At 41.5% G+C, this 19248-nt stretch overlaps 1 protein-coding gene across 1 annotated transcript; it reads left to right on the top strand.

Moving 5' to 3' along the window:
• Nucleotides 1–1872: 1872 nt before the first annotated feature.
• On the top strand, nucleotides 1873–17803 carry rorca (RAR-related orphan receptor C a). Its single transcript, XM_037115488.1, has 10 exons — nucleotides 1873–2265; nucleotides 8855–8940; nucleotides 9075–9216; nucleotides 9371–9808; nucleotides 9903–10024; nucleotides 10931–11063; nucleotides 12395–12502; nucleotides 12630–12740; nucleotides 14157–14269; nucleotides 14368–17803. Exons 1-10 carry the CDS (start codon nucleotides 2259–2261, stop codon nucleotides 14527–14529), a joined length of 1422 nt encoding a protein of 473 aa, XP_036971383.1. The 5' UTR covers nucleotides 1873–2258; the 3' UTR covers nucleotides 14530–17803.
• Nucleotides 17804–19248: the final 1445 nt, after the last annotated feature.

The following is a 19248-nucleotide window of genomic DNA, read 5'->3' on the forward strand; positions in this document are numbered from 1 at the left end:
AGTGTTTGTTAATCCAGTGATATAATGCAGAGCTCTCACAGTGCTGCACACAGCTCAGGGGAAACTGAGGACACAGTAGCATCTCCTTTAATAAATATTGAAATAACCAGAGAATAAGCAATGTGGTGAATGTTGTCTTTATAATATCATATGTAAAATCTCTATTTGAATTTGTATGAGTAGTATTAGTATCAGATTCTAACTGAGGCCATCTTTAAGCGGATGTTTCTATGATGTTTTCTATCTCCCTCGTTCCCTGTTTGTCTCGTGCTGTTGTAGCAGCAGTCCTTACATAACAACCAAATACATGCATGCGTCATATTTTGTGTTGAAGGTGACAGAAATGTGGGCCTTTTTTTTTTTTTTTTTTTTAGAGCAAGTGAAGAAACATTCATATGCACATTCTTTATCAGTATTGTATAATGTGTCCATGCTGCTAAAATTGATGATAAAATACAGATTTTATCATCATGATAAAATACAGATTTTATCATCAGCACATTTTTCTGTGCCATACAGGATCATTCAAGTGGAAGTCTTAGATCATTGTATAATACCATGTAGCTGTTTTAGATTTTTAAACACTTGCTCCCGTCTGTCTGACCATGATGGATAATGTAACTAAGCATATTAACTCAAGTGCTGTCCTTGTAAGTTCAATTTCGAGGTACTTGAATTGAGTATTTCCATTTTATGTGACTTTATACTTCAACTCATACTTCACATTTTTTTATATCTTATTTTATTAGATTACAAAAAATTAAAATGCTGAATATGTCATCAATATGCAACAGTGATCAAGGCTGATAATCATATGACCCAAAGTTACATGTTAATATATGTATTATTTTACTTTTACTTGCAAGTTTAATACTTAGGTACATTTTGTCACTATGTAAATATGCACTTAATATAAGACTCTCTAAAACACTCTGTATGGGTGACCTTCACTTTAAATTAAATTATATTTTTTATTATGTAACCTTTTTTTCTAGAAGCTGGAATCTTCCTTAATCTCAACTATTTCCTCAAATATCATTGATTAGATTGAATATAGTGTTTAGATGAAGTCAGCTACTCGTGGGGTTGCATGATCATAACTGGGTGACATAACACACACTTAGCATGTATTATATAAGGTGTATATACTGTCAATGCAAATTGTAAAGTGTGATTTCGCTTTTGTGTTCGGTACACGGGAGAAGGATCCCTCCTCTGTGGCTCTTCTCGGGGTTTTGTTGTCGTTGTTGTTGTTGTTTCGATTATTTATTTATTTATTTGTTAAAAGTTGTTTGTTTTTGTTGTGTTTTTTTTTTGTTTTTTGTTTTTTTCGCAAAATGCCAAGTTTTCCCTCACACGAATCGAGGGTCTAAGGATAGTGGATGTCGCTAACTATAAAGACTGTAAAGCCCACGGAGGCGATGTGGTTGTGATTTTGTGCTGTATGAATAAACAAAACCGATTTGATTTGATGAGTGACAGATAATGAAAGCAAGATTATTTGAACTTTGAGCGGCTCTCTCATTGCCTCGGTGTGTACTGTGCATGGCTAGAGTCTAAAGTCTGTAAGTAATTCACAGCCCACATATTGATAGTTGTGATATTATTCTGTACTTAAATGCTCTTCTCCTTTTCACTGGGGGTCAGTGGTGGGCTGAGAGTAAAAACGCTGCTGCTGACTATTAAAAAAAGGGGGGGAAATAATGTGTCAGGAAATAAAACGGTGCCCTTGTTATCAAACAGTTCCCACGCCGGCTCACTGTCGCTCGGGACTGACACACTGCCACACTTTCCCACGCACGCGAGCGCTTGCTTCAAGCGCGCAGAGGGTGGCGCGCGCACGTCAGCTCACAGGGCACGAGGCGGGCGGACCGCGGGTGAGGATCATGTGTAGTCCACGCGCCGAAACTAGGTTACAGCAGCAGAGAGCAGGACGGAGCCGAGAGGAGCCGAGCAGCCGCAGCTGAGTTATTACTTCAGAGGTGTTTTACCACGACGGCACGTCTGAGCCTGCGCAGAGCCCGCCGAGAACGACCACGTCTGAAAAACAACTAACGCGCTCCTATTTATGTTTAAGGTCGGCGCTTCTGGAGAAAAATAAATCGGTAGAAAATCCATATGAGGATTTGGTGTTGTTTGAGTTTTCAGCTGCTTCGCTTTGGAGCGAGTAAGTGCGCGTTCCTCCCAGTGCTGTCCCTTCACTTGGTTTCCACCTGGAGTTGTACGACTTGAAGAGTTGGCTACACTTCACCGCAGACATGAGAGGTGAGCTGTTGTTTTTATTCATGTTGTCTTGTATTCTTTCTGTATTTTTATTTATATATTTATTTACTTGCAAATTGTGTGACTCTTATTTCTTTGACTCTCCTGGTGTTTGCAAATGACTCCTGAGTGTGAAAAGGCACCGCTTGGAGAGCGAAGTCCGAAGTGCGTAGGCTGCAGGCGCGCGCTGGGATAAATACCAGATTGCATCACGAAGAGAAATAGAATTAAAAAACCTGTTTTCTGACTTTATTCAGACTCTGTGTAAACATTTAACTCGTCACCCCGTGATATTCAAAGTTTATTACGCGTTTAGGCGTTATGTGCGCATGTTGCGGTGTCCTAAAGTGGAATATCTTTTATTTTCAGTCAGTCTGGAAATAAAATTCAATACGAAAATATCCTAGAACAATGTGTTTGTATTGGACTGTAACGTGTTGTTGGTGCATTTCTTCAGTTTTCCTTGTGTTTGAGTTGGATTACTTTGCTTAACCGGCAAACGACTCCAGTTATGTAAGAGAGAGAAGGGAGGGAGGGAGGGAGCGAGCGGAGTGATTCAGAGGCTGTGAACCCTCAGGAAAATCTGTTGTGAGGAATTGTTCGTGGTGAAAGTAGTCCCTTTTTTCTTGGATTTCTCTCACGTTCCAACCTGCTGTGATTTATTTCACTTCGATATCACTTTTAATGAATGCATGAGTTTGACAGATTTGCTGCTGACACGTGTTCTTCTCTTTTTCTTTTTTCTTTACTGCACTTGGTGTTTTATTGTACCTGGGAGTACTTATGGTGTGTTTAACAGTGTTTTTAATTTTTTTATTTTCATCAGTTAGTTCATGAGCCAGCGTGTTTTTGTTTTCAGCGTCAGCACTATGGTGGCCAGTGAGAGAGGGGATGTCAGAGAGAGAAGAGGTGCTCCATTGACCTAGTTCTGTCACTGAGGATTACAGCGATGTGTGTGTGTGTGTGTGTGTGTGTGTGTGTGTGTGTGTGTGTGTGTGTGTGTGTGTGTGTGTGTATGAGGGTGGAGGAGCATGGTTTGTCGTCATCACTGATGAAACAACGTTGATAATTTAAATCAGTTGTGAGGGCAGAGCGCTCCTCTCTGCAGATACCATCTGAGCCTGATATGAATGCACCACTGCAAGATGCACACTGCCTTTTTTTATTTTTTAGAATTTATAATTTATTTTACTCATGAAGTGTATTTCAGCAGTTAGAACTGATGATTGGTTTTGTGGCGCTTGTTTGAGGTCAAAGTCATGCACCGCTGTGACAAGCAGGATATGGGCACAGTGAGCCCACATGTAACCACGAAGCACAGCAGGGTTCAGTTAAGCTCAGTTTCCTCTGTCAGCTAAGGTTACTTACATCAACCAGAGTGTGTTTCAGCCCAGTCCAGCACGGCTTGTCAATCTGATTTCGAGAACTGCCACGTTATTTACCCAGTCATCCCCAGTCTTCAAGTAAAATGCATGAAAGGAGCGAATAGATTAAACTGTCTGAGCAGCGTGATCGATTGCGATCAACGATGCGGTCGGACTCGTTTGTCCCGGAGTTATTCTTGTAAACGCACAAACAGGTTAGGCAGGTCAGATGCAACATGTTACAATAAACAAACGGCATTAAAGCTGTGTCAGATTTTGCGCCTCAGTGCAGCTCAGTAAGCCCAGGATCAGAGGTGGCGTGGCAGTAAAGAGGAAGGGCCCCCCTCTCTGCTCCCCAAGGCCACCACTGTGCTGAGCTCAGCCCCGGAGCCACTATCTGTTGAGTGTGCAGCCTTGGGCAAGTTCACAGTGAGCTACAGTATGTGTCAAGGTGCCCTTTCTCTTTTGACAACTGCACGCCAAGATTCCACTCGCCTCATTTGAAGCTTCAAGTCTCTTGACTTCTGGGCATACAATTCTTTTCTGCGGCACATAATTGTACATAATGTTTGCATGAGAATAATGTTTTTCTGTTAAGTTTATGGCCCATATCATATCCTCCGAGAGGGCTAAAGGATAAGTGGTATCCAAATTTAAAAAAAAAAAAAAAAATTAAGTCTTGCTGCAGCACAGTCCCTAAATTTGTTCCTGCGGTTCGGAGCAGCATGCTAAATTACACGCTGTGCACTGAATTCCTCAGTCTGGAGGCCCACTTGGGCTCGGGCTGCACAAACAGCACGATCAAGTGAATGTGCCTTATCTCCTCTGATCAATGGCGAGGGATTACAGAGGCACAGAGGGTGAAGCCTGGTGTCTTGGCAGGTGGGGCTTTGTTGTTGTTGCAAGTATGTAGAATATTAAACCTTATTCATCAGAAGATTGTTTGCAAGGAATCTGTAAAGTCATCCAGTTTGCATGAAACTCATGTTAATAGTGGGATAAACGAAAAAAAACAAACAAAACAAAGGGAAGTACAAAAAGTGAAAATGGTTTCAGGATCTTCAGGGTGTGCACATACGTAAATACTCTACCTGAAGACTTGACTGAAGACTGAAGAAAATGTTAATGCTACATTACATCATGCCAACAGTGTCACAGAAAGACAAAAGAAAATATTTCCTGTCACAAGGGCAGAGAGAACATCTCACAAATTAATTAGAATAAATATGTAGAGATGCGTGTCTCTTATTTGTCTCTCTGTACATAATGTACTCTGTGACACAGCTGGAAATGTCCCAGTTTTTTTTAATAAAAACACTGTTTCTGTTCAAACACTTTCTTGTAGCTACAGTTAAGTGCACCAGGTGTACGCTCATACCTCTTATTCCACTATCGCAGCATCTGCTGAGTGAATTACCCACACACCGTGCATTTTTAAGAGTTCGGGGTGAGTTCTAGGCCATACTGTACTATCTGCCTCCTATAGGTAGGTCAGTGAGGAGAGAAAGCTGTCATCACTGGGAGGAAGACACATGGTAGTTGACGCCCTGTGGATATAGAGAATGGCAGACAGAGGACATTAAAAAAAAAACCAGCCAGCTTTGACCATACAAAGCTGCTTTTTTGGTGATCTAACTTTACAGTATGTTGCACAATATGCAACGCATGCCTTTCCTTCCATTGAGGCCCTGGGAGCCCCTCAGAATGTAGGTTAAGTATACAGTATGTCAGGTAAACGTAAAGTGCAAGGTAAATAAGACCTTGGACTCTGTTTGATTAGCTGGGATGAGAGCGCAAAGTCTCCCCTGTACAGGTTTACTGCACTGATTAAGAAAAGTGCTGATCGACAGAGACGCATCGACACACTGACACAGAAATGTCTAGAAACTAGAACGATTGACAGTTTTGTAGTGTTTTTAAGTTTCTCTGCAATAAGGCCATAAAATATAATACCAATTATGAACTAATTTACAAGCCAGCCTGCAGATACATTTTATATAAAGGTAGTCAGTCTGTCTTAAACAGCTTCACCATTAAAGTGCCAAACACATTCAGGGATTATAATTTGATAATGTACATCAGGGCTCCAGGGTGTCACTATCTTGGTCACATGTGTGCAACTAGCACAATATCTACTATACTTCAGTACAAGATGTCAGGTATTCATCTAACCAGGCCAAGTTACATAATTCAAAATATTCAGATGATTGTGCTTAAACATTTTTAGCAGACATTAGTAGCGGTCAAATTCTTTCTGAGACATCAGTATCAGTGTTTCTGTGACATTTTGACTTCACGGAAATGTCCTAAACAAACTCTTATGGGAATAAAGAAACTGTTGTTCAGGCCTGAGCCGGGGTGCAACATACCAGAAAATTAATGTTCTCAGATTAGACTCCTCTCATGTGTCTGAGACGGCTCCGTTAGTGCACTGTTACTGACATTGTACATGGTTTACTTCTGTGCCGTGTTGTGACTTATGCAACATTTATTTGCCTCCAGATCAGAGCGGCAGAAGGAATCTCTGGGCAGCCAACTGCGCCGGAGTAAAAATAGATTTATGGTCAAGCTCAAACACAGCTGAAATTTCACTCAAATACTTGACATGCTGCAACAAGTTGAGAGCTACTATTAGCTACGTCTGTTCCCCCTGCTGCAGCTTACTGTACTGATGTTTCTGGAAGGACTTCCAGATGTTGCACAAGTTGTAAAACCTCCACTGTGGTGGTTTCAGCCGGTCATCCATCTTTCAGTCATCAAACCTTGCGTTGTTTAACCTCCATAACAAAAAGAAGAAGGCCTCCACCCTCTTTTAACTTGTGCCATATTTGGTTCCACCTTAAAACCCGCAAGAAATCAGGATGTGTTCCTTGTGAGGCTGCTTACCACCACAGGCACCGCCCCCCTTCACTGAATGGGAAACTGTGTCAGTGGAGCAGCTCCTGCTCCCGAGCCTGACGGTGCCGCTCAGCTGACAGGCAGGTGAGGCGGCGAGTCACAGAGAAAGCCGCCCACTCTGAAGCCAATAGGAGGGGGGAGGGAGGATCGTCACACCGTTGCCAAAGCAACCACCTTTGAATGAGTGTGTTCGTGGAATGCGGCCAGACGGCAGTTATATAACAGGCTGAAGGGTGGGGTGAGGCTCTGGAGGGGGAGCGATAAAGGGAGCAGTTGATTTTTTTTTCCACTGGCCACTTTATTTATTTATATCTCTCAGATGTGTCGGCCAACAGGGATTCTATCCAGCCAGAAACGCTGAAATATGTCATCTACACTGCACATACAGCCACTGTTTAGGGAAATCTTGTGATTTTCAGACTAATGTCAGTCACCAGCCTCTTGTGCTTTACCTCAGCGTGTGACGCATTTCTGTCCCCACACACAGTGACTCATGTGATTGGTCCATTTGTGAGTAGTTTATAAGGAGAACAGTGTTGGCTGGTTGGAGCCGCCGCTACTGCTGCCGCTACTGCTGCCGCTACTGCTGCTGCGATTTTCAGGTTACCTAATAACCTGTGTGACCCAGCAAAAGTGCTTTAGTGATTGTTTGGCATGCCCTGCAGCCAGAGCCAAATCAAAACTCTCACACAGTCTTCACAGTAAACAGTGTTGAAGTTGTTTTCCGGATAACAATTGTTAGGCCTCGGAGGGTTCAGCCACACAGCAGTAAGCCTTTTGTTAACTCGCTAACATTTTGTTGATCTTCAGAGATGGAAAAATGGAGAGAGAGAGAGAGAGAGAGAGAGAGAGAGAGCTGTGAAACTTTATAACCCCGGGCCTCAGCTAATGCAATTGACCTGCTATTCTGGGCTTGAGGAGGCCCAGCTACTTAGATAAACAACATAATGAAAAGAACAGGCTGTTCCTGGGTAAGAAGGCTCAGGCGTCTACATCAACACAAGGTGTATAATGTATAGCCACCTAGTTTACTTTGTCAGTCATGTGCTTTTGGCGCTTCTCTTGTTTCCACACACTCCTGCCACACTTTGTTACATAGTCATTATTATTAGCTAAACTTTGAACTGTTGACTATCATATAATGTCTTGTGAGTCTGCTTGCACTGAGAAATTTCACATGCACTTGCAGTTGGCTGTGAATCGATACCGGTGAATATGTTGTCCAATATGTGCCGATAAGAAAACCTTTGTAGTGCAGAAATAGATGCTCGCGTTCATTTAAATGTCACTACAAGTCACCCTCAGTGAAGTTTATTGTTTCAGTGCACAGATGTCACTTTAGACACTAGTCTTTTGTTCAAGTTACATGTATTTTTCACAAGCGACTGGAGGGATATGTGTGTTGTATGAACTTGTTTGAGTAAGAAATCAGGGCGTTCTAAAGTAAATACTCATTATTTATAGGCTGCCCACTTCATTTGATTTAACTGAGCTGTTTTATTGACAGTATCTACAATCAGTGTGATAGGCCTAAAAAGCAAATGTTGAATGTTCTTGCGACTTGCACCCATTTCACAATGCTGCTGGACAGTGGCCAGACGTGTGTTTACATTGCTGGGTTGGACTCTCAATACATTCAACCGATTAATGCTTTAATAGACATCTAAAAGTATGTTGTTAACTTCAGTTGCTATTTAATTTACTATCTTTTTTAACTCCTCACCTCACCAGTTTCTACATATTTCATATATTAAACCTATTAATGAATAACCTATTATCAATTTTTAAGGCAGCTGACTATCAATGAATGAAACTGCTTAAAATGCATCCATAATGTATATGTTTATCTATATAGCAAATGAATAACAACTGAAATGGATAAAAATCTCCTCACATGCTGTTTTATCATTGACGGGCTGCCAAAATTATCTCCATTCCCTATATCAATTTTTTTTTTTTTTGATTTTCTCCATTAATCAATTAATTGTCCCATGTTTAAAATGTCAGAGAATAAAGAAGAATGCTCAACAAGTGACATCTTTGCATTAAACAGCCCACAGCTCAAAAATAATCACAGACAAAACAAAGAAAAGCTGCAAATTCTCCCACTGGAGAGACCAGTTTTCCATCTGCCTCCTATTTATTGACTTATTGATTAATTGTCGTTGTCAACTGCATTTTGTAAGATGCAAGAAATACACAGTGTTGTGTCTGATATTATCAATGACAGCAATTAGTGTTTCATAATATGCTTTCCCTGTGTTTTCAGGTACCTAATTAAAAGTGTTTTGCTATTTTACTGATTTTTTTCCCCTGTCCTCTTTCATCAGCTCAAATAGAGGTGATTCCCTGTAAAATCTGCGGGGACAAATCATCAGGGATCCACTATGGTGTCATCACCTGTGAAGGCTGCAAGGTGAGCTATAACCTGTCCTTCATCAGTCATCAAAAACATTGAGGTGTTCTTGTTAACACCTGTTAATTCAGTCGTGAAAGCGCTTAGATGCTCACCGAATCACTTTGCGCGTGTGCTTGTGTCTTTGTTGGTAGGGTTTCTTCCGACGCAGCCAGCAGAACAATGCTATGTACTCCTGCTCCCGACAGAGGAACTGTCTTATTGACCGGACCAACCGTAACCGCTGTCAGCACTGCAGGCTGCAGAAGTGTCTCGCTCTGGGTATGAGCCGTGATGGTGAGTTCAGCTCCTCGATCTATATTTAATTACCTCAAGAGTTTCCACCTCCCACTCTTTGCTTATCGCATTGAATGAGTCACTTAATCCTCGTTCCACCAAGACCATACCTTCTTGAATGTTTAATCATTGTCTTTACATCCTCCTTTCACAGCGGTCAAGTTTGGTCGAATGTCCAAAAAGCAGCGTGACAGCCTGTACGCAGAGGTACAGAAGCACCAACAGTCCCAGGAGTGTGCGGGCCTCGGTGCCCGTGAGGAGAACGGCGACATGGCCAACCACGGCTGCACCTACAGAAGAGGCTCCAGCGCTGGGCTCAGCAATCTGGACGACATCAGCACACTGCCAGAAGGTCTGCTTTTCGACCTGCCGCTGACCCCAGAGGATGGGGGTGAAGACTACTGTAACCTGGACATGCTGGGCGGCAGCGCAGGCAGCAGCTCATCCTCTCAGAGTTCACCAGAACAGACCAACTTGGACTTTGTAGACGGCAACCACATCAAGCACGAGTACCAGCTGTTGCACGACTCTGGTCTCTTCTCACATGCTATCCTCAACCCGCTGCCCGAGGGATGCTCCCTGCTTGACATAGGTCAGTATAAATCCTTTAACACCGAGCTACTGTATCATAGCTAAATGTCCTAAAAGCAACATGGATCTCATCTGCAAACTTTCCCTCTGTTCAGAGCGTATAACTCAGAGTGTGGTGAAGTCCCACGTTGAGACGAGCCAGTACAGCACAGAGGAGCTTAAGAGAATGGCGTGGACCGTGTACAACCCAGAGGAGACACGCTCATACCAGATCAAGGTATGTATGACACAAGCATTTATCTAATGTGGTTTCTCTAATGTAGTGAAATGACTTTAAACTGATTATGAAGTAGTCTTGACACTGATGCATCTGTAAGAGGAGACCATCAGCAAGAAGCCTGGCTGCTTCATTCTAATCTGAAGAGCCTTACAGTGTTTTATTTTGCGAGGCAGAACTTTGCAGCCAGGGCAATGACCCTTGGACAGTTTGCAAGACAATGACTGTCAGCTGATCTGACTTCCTGACAACACCATAGGCAAAGAGAATAGGCCATCATCTGAATTCCCTCAGGAAGGTTCAGCAAAGGGAGAAGAACAAACTTACGAACTGAAGAACAAGACAAATTGTAAAGGTTCTGAAATCATGGGGCAAAAACACATCAATCATGGTTACACATTCAACAGATAAAGAGAAGTGTAGTATTTCTAAGGATTAAAAACTAAAACAGGGCTTTCTTTGCTTCACTATACTGAAAATTTTTTTTTTTTGCACTAGCCAGATTAAGCTCTTTAGGACCTGAGGCCGTGGCAAGACAGCTGTTTTTGTTGTTTTAGTTGCTTCAAGGATCCAAAAAAATAAAATCGATAATTTGATAATCGTGTTTTCAGCTTGTAACCTCGTACAAAAAATCAACAGTGAAGAAGTTTCCCCAAAACAAAAACAAGTGCTGCCTTCTTATCACCATAGTCCAGCCATACAGTGAACATACAAACATTTTTAATCACACATTTGCCACAAGAGACGCAGCAAATATTATCACACTAGGTCAGGACGTCTTTTAGCAGTAATCACATCAGTCCTGGGTGTCTAAAAATCAGAGTCAGCAGAGAACAATGCAACTTTTATGACACCCTCCAGTTGCTGCAGCTCTAGTAACAGCCTCCCCGTGTTTTTCTCTTTCAGTCAGCTGAGGTGATGTGGCAACAATGTGCCATTCACATCACCAACGCAATCCAGTATGTGGTGGAGTTTGCCAAGCGCATCACCGGCTTCATGGACCTCTGTCAGAACGATCAGATTATCCTCCTCAAAGCAGGTCAGCACACAAACACACACACACACACACACACCACACACACACAGACATACACACTTGCCTGCAGTCTGAAATGTACACATAAAACAGTCAGGAGCCTCCAACAAGGCAGCCAGCCCGCTCCATGTTCATGGCTCTACAGTCGTGTAGCTGTGACACAGACAGCTTCTGTCATATGAACAGTGTATTAGCCTCAAGTGGGAGCTGACTTCACAGAGTTCAAAAAAATCACATGCGAGCAGTGTGACTTGAAAAGGTGCATGGCTGTTCTGCCTCTAAAGAATGGCCGACCTTGTTTCCATCACGCTGGTCGTCATTCAGTAAAGTGCCTCAGCATGGAAGTCACGGAGGCCTCAGTGTGATCTATTACCTCATGTACGGAACAGTTGAAAGAGATGGAGGGTTTTCAGTGAGCAGCAAAACACTAAATCAGTCAGAACAAGAGATTATTGGCTTTCAGTGGCATCCAAGTTATTTTTCTTTCGGTAAAGACTTACGACACCTGTAGATTATCTGCTAAACCTGGTCCACGCCTGAAGGGTGGAGAAAAAGATAACACATAACAGATAACAAATCCACGGCCAAGCACTACTGTGACACAATCATTTAAAGTAACCAATGCAAACATGTTCTGTGTCATGTGTGAACCAAAGACAATGTGCATTGTCTGCCTTGATCACATTTATCACACCGCCAATTGAGCTGGTGACTGTTCTCCTTTCACTGATATTTTCCACATCATTAATGCTAAATTGCCATTATCTCATCATTATCACCGTCAGCTCTAGCCTGAAAAGGAATTAAGTGTTCGGTCAGGTGTAGTCTCAGCTAATCTCACATGCAACTGGACCCTTCTTTTTGTGCACATTTATGACCGAGCTCCATATCACAATAAACATTTTGCAGGAAGCACTAAGGTTTTAGGTTAGCCGACACATGTAGTTTTTAGTAACTTCATACAGAAAAATCACCACCACATTACCAAACACTGTAAATCTTAAAACTTGACTTTATTTGAAGAAAGTCAGGAAAAGGATTACCTCAGGATTACCCAGTGAAAAAGACCATCGCATTTAAATTATATGATCTAAAAAGTTTGAGCAACTTAAAATTGTTAACTTTACTTGGTATCTTATGGGGTAATCGGTTTCCTGACTATTTTTTATGTCAACTTTTAAAATTTACAGTGTAGAAGAGCCTTGTTGGACATCTGCGCTCTTCAAGTGCCCATCTTGTTTCCTTCATTTGTATGTTCATCTTGGTTCAGTGGCCATTAATGTTTGTATATGCTTCTAATCTTTTTTCTCTATGTTTTGTGTATTTGTCCACAGGCTGCTTGGATGTCCTCCTGATCCGTATGTGTCGGGCCTATAACCCCATCAATAACACATTGCTCTTCAACGGAAAGTTTGCCAGTGCTCAGCTCTTCAAAGCGCTCAGTGAGTCAATACACAAGCTCGATGAAACGTGGAAGAGCGGATTTGTTCTGTTTCATCTTTGTCAAGTTATCACCGCCGTTTGTTCTGCTTTTGCTGATAAATGTGTTTTCCTCCTCCTTCACTCCAGGCTGTGACGACCTTGTGAATGCAGTGTTTGACTTGGCTAAGAGCCTGAGCCGTATACAGATGTCTGAGGAGGAGATGGCTCTCTTCAGTGCTGCAGTGCTGCTCTCACCAGGTGAGATCACATTTCGTTAACTAAATGTGTGAGACAGGCTTGTGTGTACCTGCTCGCTGTAGTATTTACACTCATACTGAATTTGTGAATTAAACCCAGAAAAGGCTGCTTCACAGTGTTTCCCACATCATATCCAAATACCCTACAAGTTAAGGAGAAAAATCTGTTTGCTGGTACGGTAACAGACTTTAATACACTTCAGATTTGCCTATAATCAGTGGAAAATTACAACGTACATCTGCAATGCTGCATCCGTGGCAGCAGTACTGCCGCTGACAGGACCCTGGCTAAATCCCAGTGGGAGACTCCTTCATAGGTGGTAGCCTTCCGTAATAGCTGCGAACTTTGTACAGTTGACTTCACTGATGTACATTTTACAAAGTGTAACATACATTTTTACAGTCCTCCTTTACAGCCAGACGATGATTTCATTTTACTAGAGTCTTAAAATCAGCTTACAGAGAGTAAAAAAAAAACCTTGTCACTGCAACGGCATTTGGCAGCCGTGAAATCATAAAAACTGCAACAAGAAGTGGTTTGAAAATGGTCCCTGCTGACAGCTGCATTATGATGCAATGCTAATAAAACTTTAATCTGTGGGTGTGAGCCTTCATTAGCCAAGTAGCTCTGGTGGTGTTCTTCTTCTCTTTCCATCAGCTGCATTTTACTGTTCAAAGTTGACATCGCTAAGTGAAACAACAACAGGCTAACCAACTTCACAATGGAAATGGCCAGATCTGTCGATAGGTAGATGCAATAAGGCAGGCCTGTGTGGCTCTTTTGCATGAATTTTGCCATTTTAATGCCAAGGAATGCAAACTGTTCCAGCAAAACAAGCATTGGCCCAGACTTTGATTGGTTTGAAGAAATACAAACAAGCTAGAGCAATTTTCCCCTCTCTGCCAGAACACTAATAGGCACAGCCAGACCTTCCTCTGCCACTTATCTCAGAGAAGTTGCATGTCTCCACAAACTCATCTTTTATTATGCTGTGAAGGCCAGCGGCTGCCTTAATCAGTCTGATAAGCTATGACATGCTTTAAAAATTGGTCAGCAGTTGTAAAATATAAGAACTCAATCTGCCAAAATTAAACAACAAAACACTTGTGCCCTCTATGGGAGATAAAACATTATAAACTTCCCTCTTGGATGCTCTTCCAGTTGGAGAAATCATGGTGAAGTGCCTTCTGTTTAATACAAATATATAGCATGCCCCCCAGCATACATACCCTTTTTACTGTATTCACCCCATGCCCCTCAAATATCCTGACTCTGCCACTGCCACAAAACACATGTAATGCTCAGCGCATTTTGTATTATTCTCCAGGGTATTTTGACATTGTAAATCAGCTGCAGCTTCATAACTGTAACGTGGCAACGGTAACAACAGCATCTTGTCACTGTGATCTCCCTCAGACCGACCCTGGCTGACAGATGTTCAGAAGGTACAGAAGCTGCAAGAGAAAGTCTACGTCGCTCTGCAGCGCTGCTTACAAAAAGAGGGAGCATCAGAAGAGAAGCTGGCGAAGGTACAAATCCTGCTGCACCACTCAAAAAAAACACTGATGTTTAATTGATGCCCGTTTCCTCTTTTAACTCATTCTGCTACTCTGTATCTCCCCTCTAGATGGTGTCCAAGCTTCCCACAATGAAGTCCATCTGTAACCTTCACATCGACAAACTGGAGTTTTTCCGCCTGGTTCACCCTGAGACAGCGTACACCTTTCCACCGCTGTACAGGGAGGTTTTTGGCAGTGAAATCACCTTCCCAGACTCCACAGAGGGCTAACACCGTTTAGCGACAACAGCGTGATTAAAATAGAGACACTGAGGTGTAGGAAGGGGGGGGGAGATGTAAAAATGTGGCAACCAGCTGAGGCAAAACCAACCAGCAGCTCAATGACAATCCTGCACGCTACACTTTAGGACACACTCCTCCCACCTCCCGCCCCAGCTTCACCGTAACACTACAGGAACTGCTGCTGGGTACTCAGTGCATGTTACCTCGTTTTTTTTACGGAGAAATTATTAAAGAGTAGCCTACGTAATTTTTATTCTCAAAAATATTTTTCTATGACGAGACCTTAAATCTCTCATCGTGTCGAATTCCTCTCGAGTATAAATCTGACTTTCACTGTTCTCACAGTTCCTGTAAGCTATTGTTGAATGTACCCCTTTTCCCCTTAACCGCTCAGCACAGCCCTCGGCTTTACATAGAATGTACATACTTAAAGATCTTCAACCACTTTGTGGAGATTTGCAGTAATGATGCCTGTTTCACTTCTCAGTCTAGCAACAGTTTCATTCACTTTTTTTTTTTTTTTTTTTTTTTTTTTTTTTTTTTTTTTGGTAGTGCCCACATTTTGCAGTTTTGTGATGTATGAACAAACTGTTTAAAGGGACCATGATCAAACTCACAATCAGACAGGGTTTTACTTTTTCTATTTTGTTTTTTTTACCGTGTGAATTTTTAGCAACAGTGTACGCCACCATGCACCTACAAACTCTTGCACACAGAGCACAAAACATAGCACTTATCCTGATCTTTGTAGGTGTTTTTACCAGCACACTCTCAGACACTGATGTAAGTGAGCTCTTTGATTTTTTTTTTACTTTTTTTTTTTTTTTTTTATGCAATCAGTGACCTCAGTCCTAATACCTTTTCCCCTTTTTTGGAAATGCCACTTAGAGAGTGAGATTGAGAGAATCACAGCGGTATTGTGAAAGTATTTTTCAGATGTTCCTTTCTCATATAACACATTTATAACCCATTTAAGTTAAGAGCAGTCATCCTGAGTGAGCAGCAGGGTTATGTTGTACTTGTGCTCAGGTCTCTCAAACACACTGCCTGCTGGGGGGTTCTGGGATGGAAAGATTGTTGTTGCTGAAAAGAAAAATCTAGTTGACCGTTAGCACTTGTTAGAATCCAAAATGAACTCTTGGAACAAGATTTTACGGGTTCGCACTCAAACTACCATCTGTGAAACTGATGTTAAACCAGTGAGAAATGCTAGATACGCCCCCTCCATCCATGCTGTAGATGAGCTGCATGAACAAGGTGTTGGGCAGCCGACTACTGCGGGGGCTTGTGCTCTCATGGAGGAGCATCTGGACATGTCCGCCCCTCCGCAGAAGAGCGTCATCGCCCCCCCCCCCCCCACCAAAATCATCCAGCAGCATCTCAACCAGCCGGTCCAAAAATGACTTTTGGTGTAAATGATGTTGAAGTATGACAGTGACTACATGTTTGGAGGAGGGGCAAAGACTAGAGAGGGGACAGGTGGGTGACGGTCTTATTTAAGCTCCTTAGAGTTAAAGTTTGAGGGGATTTACTGTCTGCGCCAACTTTCACTGCTTCGGGGGTCAGGCGGCCTGCGCTGTCGCTTGCAGCCGGCCACGGTGTTCTCATTGGACAGTTCAATCCCAAGTTCCTCTTTCCCCCACTCCCTTACTACCTCACCCTCTTCAAACACTACATGGCACAGCAAAAGGGTCGACAGAGCCATCAGCTACCCCCCTGAGTTAGTATTTCTGCGTTTATGCCAGAGAGCTTCTTTTGTTTTTTTTTTATATAAATTAAAAACTTTGAAGGCCAGTTTTGACTAAAACTGTCACAACAATGTGTGTTATGCTCTTAAAACTGGACAGAAGACAAACTAAAATGCTGGATCTGCTTATACCAAATATGCGTTTTCTGTCATTTGAGAGCCGGTTATGCCTTTGGGTCCAGGAAGCCGTATTTAGTTACAGATCTTTGTAGGAAAGGTCTCTGGAGAAACATGTGGGTGTGCCCGGGTGAAACCTTTGTCTTCAGGGGGACGGATTCAATTTCTATAAAGAAAAACAAAGTAAAGAAGCTACTAGAAACAAGCTAATCAAAGAAAAACTGTAAGACAATCACATGATATACTGTTGGAGCTCTATTTAATATATTGGCCACGTTATCCTTGCACTGCTGGAATAGTGCTGTTAGCCATACTTTATGTTATCTCACACAGTATGAAGGGGTGTTACCCTTTTTTAAGGGGACGTACGACAGTGGCATGGTGGGACTGTGCAATAATGTCTCTCCCATTGTTCTCCGTATGCTGGGCCTTTGTTGCCATCTTTTACATGATAATATTTCACAAGCACTCCAGCACAGTAAACCTCACAGCACTAGTTTCTTCTAAGATTGTAATCAACCAAATATACAGCCAACTACAACACAGGTCTGCAGTCAGCTGCTGTGGCCAGATGACACTTGGAGATTGTAACAAAGTGCAATACTTTGTGCGCCCAGTCCTCGAATGATAGACATGAGACAAGAGTCGTGTACTTTCTGCGGGCCCGAATGCCGTCCGGAGGGGGCAGCACTGAAGGTCCGCTCTTACATTTCTGTTTAGAGTTACTCAGGGAGATAGCTGGGCTCTCTGTCCTACAGTGTCTGCCGTTAGTCTAGCTAAGCAAGACACCTTGCACCGACATAGAAGACCTTAAAACCTTGATCACTGTGTACAGTATACATGTTCTTCTTGTGAATGTTTGATTTCAGAAGTATCAAAGATTTTACCCCCATCTAATATCATTATTGCAAGACTTTTTTCAGTTTGAGTCATAGATGAATTAGGATGTGAAAAAAAAGTAAATATGATTAAAAAAAAAAAAGTATATATATATAAAAGATTGATTATAATCTCTGAATCTTGTGTTGGTTTTGTTGTGATCTTTTGTTTTCTTAATTTTTATCCTTATATGTACTGTTTTATTTTATTTTTTTTTCTCATCAGTTTAGTGTCCTTTTTGTCTTGGAGAGATGTAATTCTATTTTTTTAAAAAGCGTTTTTAAAGATGTCTCCCTAAAAGGTTTCTCTTTTGTCATGATCCTTCTGTTTTATGATATGTTCACTCTATTTTAAGATTATTATTATTAAATCAATATAGATTTTAATAAGAAATAATTTATGATATGTTATGTTGTATGGATATAAAGCCCGAGTGGTTTTATCACAGTGTTATTGCACAATGGTGATACAATATGTGGATTTAAGAATGTAATAAAAGTCTTTTTACAATTAAATGAACAGTTTGTTGTGGTTTTATCTTATATTGTTTAGCAGATTGGACCTTAAATGAGCTGTTTAGTACATTTATACCATTTTCATTAAACACAGAGTTTAGTAAACCTTCATCACTGCTTTCCTGCTTTGATGAGATGAAACAGCCTGACAATATATTTAATGAATATATATCTCAATTTGCCATTTAAAGGCATTTTAACTCTTAAAAGATATCGTATTTAATGACTAAGTTATTTACATGGGTACAGTTACTGTGTTTTGCTTCAAAATAAACCCTGTTGGCTGCCTCAGGTGCCATTCACATAAAGGATTTCATAACACTGTGCTGACATTACACTCTTAGATAACACAGTATATGCACTATAATTACAGCTATCCTATATATTTGTCACATTGTCACTCTGCCTATTCCGCATGTGTGTTTTAGTTATTCTAGTCCGTACACATTAAAGCAGAGGTGAAGATCCCAGATCCTGTACCAGGAACATGTAGTGCATCATGACCTTTCATTAAGTGACTACTTTGAAATGTAGTCAGTTACTGAATATAAATGACATGGCAATTTTTGTAGTTAGTAATGTACTAAGTAACCCATTGGATTACATAAATGCAATGTAATCCGACACTTCAAATGACTTCAAAAGGCCTTTCTCCAAACATTCTCAAGCAAAAACACATTTATAGTTGCGAGTCAAGTCAAACCAACCACCCTTGTAAAAACAGATGTACTGTGTGCATTGTGCAACAGATGGGATGCTGTTTCTTTTAAGTTTTTTAAAAAATGTTCATCTTGCATTTTCAATTCATGCTCATGAAGAGTGCTTTATGGAGCCAGCTGGACGTCTTGAAGAGAAACTCTCATCCAGGAGGTTTAGAACTGAAGAAGCAGGTCAACAAAATGTCTCTGATGTTCTGAGAACTGCAAATGAAATTCAGTCCTTCATTCTACTGTGACAGGAATCTCAGAGATGTTCGCTTCAAGGCTTTGTCCCACAAATCTAGACTATCTAGAATCTAGATAGTTAGATACGGTTGAGGCGATAGGAAAGGATGGGAGCGTTTGATGCTTCCAAGTCACAGCTGAAATGCCAACCAGATAAGGAGGGACGGAACTCTGGGCAGACTGTTTGAGATGTAGTTTATTTAACCATAATTTCATTTCAGGAATATGAACCACTAGAATATAGTATAAACTGATATGATAAGGTCACATAGTTAGTTTCACAACTACTGTTTTATTGTTGTTTCTACAATAAAGTAAAACTATACACACTGTACAAAGAGTGCCAATCCAGCTGTGTTTTATCACATGCATTTAACAACATGAGGCATAAGATACTCATTGTACTGTGCTGCTGCTGATGTTGCTGTTATTCACCATGAAATCTAAGTGTCCAAAAATAGACTCTTTGTCATTGTCGGCATACAAGAAGACCTGAAGCAATAGA

The sequence above is a fragment of the Acanthopagrus latus genome, chromosome 11, assembly GCF_904848185.1.
Source record: "Acanthopagrus latus isolate v.2019 chromosome 11, fAcaLat1.1, whole genome shotgun sequence".
In the NCBI taxonomy this organism is placed as follows: Eukaryota; Metazoa; Chordata; class Actinopteri; order Spariformes; family Sparidae; genus Acanthopagrus; species Acanthopagrus latus.